The following is a 5,502-nucleotide window of genomic DNA, read 5'->3' as shown; positions in this document are numbered from 1 at the left end:
ATTTGTGGCCAATGCTTACTGCTCAGGTTAAGAAGAAACCAACCAACTTAATGAAACTCCACCACTTCTGGCAAGAAGTCTGGTCCAAAATTCAGCCAGAATTACAACAGACGCTTGTTGTCGGCTACCAAGTTTCCACCATAAATTCAAATTATGCACCTAACTCTTGATTGCAGCTATACATCAATCAAGCATAACATTATGACCACTGAGGAGTGACGCTCACTTCTCATCTCCTTCTCTCTGCATCTGTTTTAGCTTTCAGATCATTTACAACTCTTTGGAACATTTTGTTTACATGCCTACTATTAGTAACTTTTTGCTTTTATAAGCTCACACAGGAAGAATGCTGACACGGTTTAAGACGGAAAACCGATGATGATCTTTTCCAAAACTAAAGCGAGTTAAACATTACGGCTTCCTCTGTCAATATTTAATTCAAACCAACAGATTTCACCTCCGGGCGAACCGACGCTGAAGAGGCTGCCGACTGCCGCCCACAGCCCAGTGAAGGTGGTCGTTTCACGGACACCAAGGGCAGTCTCTCCTGCTGACCCACCGGTGGTCCAGAACGGGCTAGCTAGTTAGCAGCCGTGCTAACCCGCCAGCTCGTTAACCGGTCACCGGTGATCACTAACACGTTATAGCACACCGCGTAAAAAAATTAATAAGAAAAAAAAAATCACGGGGACGTCACTGCGCGTGAGATTAGCACGAGATATCTCAGAGGCACGCGCACACATTCACGGTATCAAGTTTCACTAATTAAAAAAAAAAAAAAACACACCCAGCCAATACCAAGCTGCACGAGAGATTCTACTGATAATTACCGCACGCGCGCGCAGCACCACAAACACACACGCGCCAAGAGACGCACGCTCACCGGTCCGTGTGGCTGTGAACCCGCACGGTCCAGTCCGGGTCCGCTCTTACCTCCTTCCTGGTCCGGTTGGAGACAGGCCGGAATGTTCTTCTTCCAGCCGGGCATGATGCACCTCAGGGCGGTTAGGGAGTCCAGGGCGGCCCGCTAGCAGTCACACACCAGCAGCAGCGGCGGCGGGGACAGCAACATGGCTAGTTAGCCGTAGCTTCAGCTGCTTCACCTCCCTCTCTCTCCTCCTCCCACTCCTCCTCTAGGTCTCTCTACCCCCTCCCTCTCTTGTAACTCTACCCCTCGAGCCGCTGTGGTCTCCGGGGGAGCACGAGAGAGAGGGTGACGTGATGACCGTGAAGGAGAGCGGGGCGGACGGTTTGTGAAGCCGCCAGCTCCGCGGTCTGCTCCGTTATCTCCACAGACGGAGCTCGGACTGGTCCAAATTAACGGGCTGTCAACTGGTTTCCCAACACCGCCGTGCACGCGCGTCATTCATTCGTGGCAGGATACGGAGAGAGGATGGAGATCGATGCAAAGATAGACGAAGCACGTATCTGCCCTTTAACTTCTATAAAACAAACTTACACACTGTGTAAAATGTAAATATTATTCGCCAAATCAGTTCGCTCTACTTTTATTATGATAATGTAACGACCAATAATTCTCCAGGTGTTTTCTTTTGACTTATCACCGTGTTTCAGTTAACTTTTTGCTCCAGACAGTAGCATAAAACGTGACTGCGTTATATGCGAGGCATAGGGGTGCTGAGCTTCAGGGGGCGCCAGAAATGGAGGAAAAATTATTTCTAGGTGGTATTTTATGTATTTTACAGCACTCAGAAAGTATGTAGTTGTACGCCTAGTGTAACCTAAATAATATAATAATAATGTAACCTAAAACCCAAACTGATAGGGTCTGTTCTGAGCTGTTTATCATCATTCAGCATAAAAAGACTCCTAAGCTCAAGGGATGAACCAGTGTTGTTGTGTCTACACTGCAGTAGGTTTCTGTCCTATTTAAAGCATCAAATGGAAACAGTAACTGCTCCCCAGAATCTTGTGGGTACATAAATCTCTTTAACACCTTAGCAACAACGGTTTCCTTACCAAGACTGAGTTAAATTTAATCAGGGTTTGGACAAACAGTTGTCTGTCTGGACTAGCAGTGGACTTTACATTAAAACAAATTGAAAAGTTTGATATTATGCATTCAAGACATGGAATAGACTAATAAAAAACATTGCCTTTTCAGGACATTCATGGATGAGAAATTTAATATTATGAATATTTGTAAAAGTTGCCATATTGGCCCACTGGGAAATGTCCCAGCAGCCAGTCTGCCCCTGGATGGATGGATGGTTGGCTAAATATTCAATCTGTTTTAACATCTGTAACTTAGGCGCTAATTACATGTACATTTTCACTGTGTTTCAGTTAACTTTTTGCTTCAGACAGTAGCATAAAACGTGACTCTGCGTTATATGCGAGGCATAGGGGTGCTGAGCTTGAGGGGGCGCCAAAAATTATGAGTTTTTTTGGAGCAAAACTTGTAATCCCCCAAACAATGTCCTACCTGTTTCAGCAACTGAAACAAGTTTATGTTTTCCACCAAGTAAACCAGTGTATGACCTTTGTTTTATTTGATTGGTAACATCATATATAACATGTGTTTAACTCTAAATCTTGGTTCTGGTAAGTGTTTCATAAATTAAATCTATATTTTATTTAAAAAAATAAAGTTATTATTGTTGGCTAATGTTATGAAAAGCAGTGTAGACGTATCGTCAACATTCTAAAATATTTTTTCTTTCAGTAATTTTTGCCAAAAGACATTTTGGCAAAAGAAAATCACCACGTCTTTCTCTCCAAAAGATGTTTTAGGCAACAAAAAATCACTTTTAGTAAAAACTGACCTTTGCTATTAATTTAGGAAGGTGATGATGTGACTTTCATTCGTTTAAAAACCTACTTTCATGCAGCTTAATGGAAAAAAAATACTAATTATGCAGACATGTTCACACTCATCTCTGCTAATAACCATAATTGTGTGTTTATTCACTTATGAAGGCATGAGCAGAATTATATCAGTAATTTATGTCTCAGAATTTATGAAATTTCTCACTAATGTGTCATTATAAAGCTTTAGGAAAGAAACAAAACTTGCATGCGAATATCAGCTGTTTGTAATAATAACCATCATATTAGCACTTTAAGCTTTTAAAACTAAACAGTGACTAAAATATTTATTTCACAAAATACTTGCAGCAGTTTTCTCGCTCTGTCTTTTTCCACCCAGCTGAGGCTGTTTTGATAAAACACAGTATAGATTAGATTAAATGTCAGTATCTGTTACAACTCAGCGTGTGTTTTCCACACATGATGCAGGGAGATAAAATACGCAGATCCAAGAAGACACAATGCTGCTTGAAGATGCGACGCTAATGAATCTGCAGAGACCACACACACACTGAGCTGCACAGCGGCATTTGAAGTCTGGATCCTGTCCGGACTCGCCTCTGAGGAATTCAGCCTCCAGCTCCACTCAGCTGGGAAGTAAAGGGCCATTCTGCCAAAAACGACGCCTCTTAAAGGCAAAGTATGGAAGAAACGAAAATACGGATGGAAGACGAAGTGAATCACGGCGTTGTTTCTATTTTAGGTTCAAATTTCTTTATGCTGAATAAAGAAAACAGGCGATGCAATTTAATTAAAACAGATTAAAGGAATGAAACTACGTTTATCCAAGTAAATATATTAAAAAGCTGTCATGTTAAATAAACACTGTAAAAACAAAATACCTAACCAAGTACTTTTGGTCATGTTTCTGCTGAACATTTGAGATAAGAAAACTAACTTACAAGTAACTTTTAAGCAAAATATATGAACTTGTCAAAAAATCCTTAATATTGATGAAAAAGTGCTTGTTCCACTGGCAGAACCTTTCATTTGTAACAACAAATGTCTTGTTATAAGTGAAATAATCAGTCAATGGAACAATTACTATTTGTTAAAAGAAATAATTATAGTGATAATTAAGGTTATGTTAATTTTTAGTGAACTCGTTAGATTTCCTGTGTTTTTGAGGGTCAAAATCCAGAAAATAGTTAAATATTTACAACAAAAGAGTTTGTTATACTTTTTTTTTTAACTCTTTAAGTTAAAGTAAAATTGAAGTGTGTTGTAGAGATAAAGCAAAGCTGAGGCCTGCATGTGTAATCAAACTAAAGATTAATTAATAATTAGACTCGCTGTCAGAGCGACTAACCAGATATTCAGCATATAAATTAATAAACATTTACATATAAAAAAGTCAGTAAAGATGAAAACCTGCTCAGTGTATTAATCTGAGCAGAAATCCTGTTGATGCTCGGTGGTTCCTCAGAGAGGTATTCCAATCTTTAGTAAGCAGCTTTAAGGTTTGATTGTGAAACGCTGAGTGTATAAAGTCGGTTTAAATAAGTTTTCTCAGTTTAGAAGAAGAAAATGATCCGCTAACTCAAGTTTCGTTGATAAATAAAATTCAACATCATCAGTGTAACAAGTTCTCCATCATTGCAGATGATACTTCCCAAAGAACGGATGTGGTCCTAATCTAAACCCCTGTGGAACACCATAAGGAATTTGAATAAGCTTGGAAAACATGTTTTTGATATACAGTAACTGGGATCTGTCCAATAAATAAAACTTAAACCAGTGTGAGCATCTTTAGTTCAGATTTGTTCAAATCTTTGCGTTAAGAGCTTGTCTTCATATTAATTAAGTTTTTACAGATAAGAGTAATTTTTTTTCATTTCATATAACCAAATACTGGGGTTGTTTAAATCCTCCATCATGTAAACTATGATCTTCAGCTCATAATTAGCTAAAATAAGTTTCTTAAAGCAGAAAAAGTCACCATTGTGTCTGCAGTGGACTGGATCTGATGGTTTGACAGGAGGGGGAAACCAAAACCCCCACTGGATCAAAACAAACAAATAAAAACACCATATTGTTCGCAACGACAGCAGTGATTAACTGACAGCCTTCACTGTGACAAGCATCCATCTTTGCTCCCAGCAGAGTTTTCCAGAGATGGATGGGGGGAGAGAGAGCAGGAAAAGACCCAGTGAAGTGGAAGAATGGGTCTCTGCAGGCTACGAGACAAAAAGCAGAGAATGACCTCAATATGAATAGAAATACAGACAGAGACATGTGACTGTCTCACAGGGAATCCACGCGATTTTACTGCCCTTCAGAATAAGAGTGGAGTTAATGGCACACAAATCCTCCCAGTCAGTAAAACACAGGTGGGTTCACCTTAAACTGGGACGTGTGTTCTTGTGACAGCATTAAATAAACTGGACTCTCTGGTTTAGTGATCAATTGGTTCAAAACTAACGAGCTCAGAGGGATTCTTGGTGTCAATAGGTAACAGAAGTTATATGTGGCGTACCTCAAGGTTTCATTCTGGGGTCCCTTCTATTTAAGAGCTACATGCTCCCGCTAGCTCAAGTTATAAAAAATAAAACAATTAGTAACCATTTGATACTCAGCTCTACTGTACAATGTCACAGGGTGACTCTGAACCCGTCCAAACTCTGAACCCGTCCAAACTCCGAACCCGTCCAAACTCTGAACCCGTCCAAACTC

At 40.0% G+C, this 5,502-nt stretch overlaps 1 protein-coding gene across 2 annotated transcripts in view; it reads right to left on the bottom strand.

Annotated features, from left to right (window-relative positions):
* grip1 (glutamate receptor interacting protein 1) overlaps positions 1-5,502 on the bottom strand; it is a 71,573-nt gene that overhangs the window by 59,790 nt on the left and 6,281 nt on the right. Inside the window, exon 1 of one of the 2 annotated variants that reach the window (XM_017302728.1) lies at positions 934-1,356. The exons of the other annotated variant lie outside the window; for it this stretch is intronic. Within the exon in view, the coding sequence (XP_017158217.1) occupies positions 934-988 (55 nt within the window). The 5' untranslated portion in view covers positions 989-1,356. Of the gene's footprint in view, positions 1-933; positions 1,357-5,502 lie in introns of those variants that run through there. 2 annotated transcript variants of the gene reach the window in all.

Source organism: Poecilia reticulata, linkage group LG23 (genome assembly GCF_000633615.1).
Source record: "Poecilia reticulata strain Guanapo linkage group LG23, Guppy_female_1.0+MT, whole genome shotgun sequence".
In the NCBI taxonomy this organism is placed as follows: domain Eukaryota; kingdom Metazoa; phylum Chordata; class Actinopteri; order Cyprinodontiformes; family Poeciliidae; genus Poecilia; species Poecilia reticulata.
The sequence above is the reverse complement of the archived record's forward strand: the minus strand, read 5'-3'. Positions and strand labels throughout refer to the sequence as shown.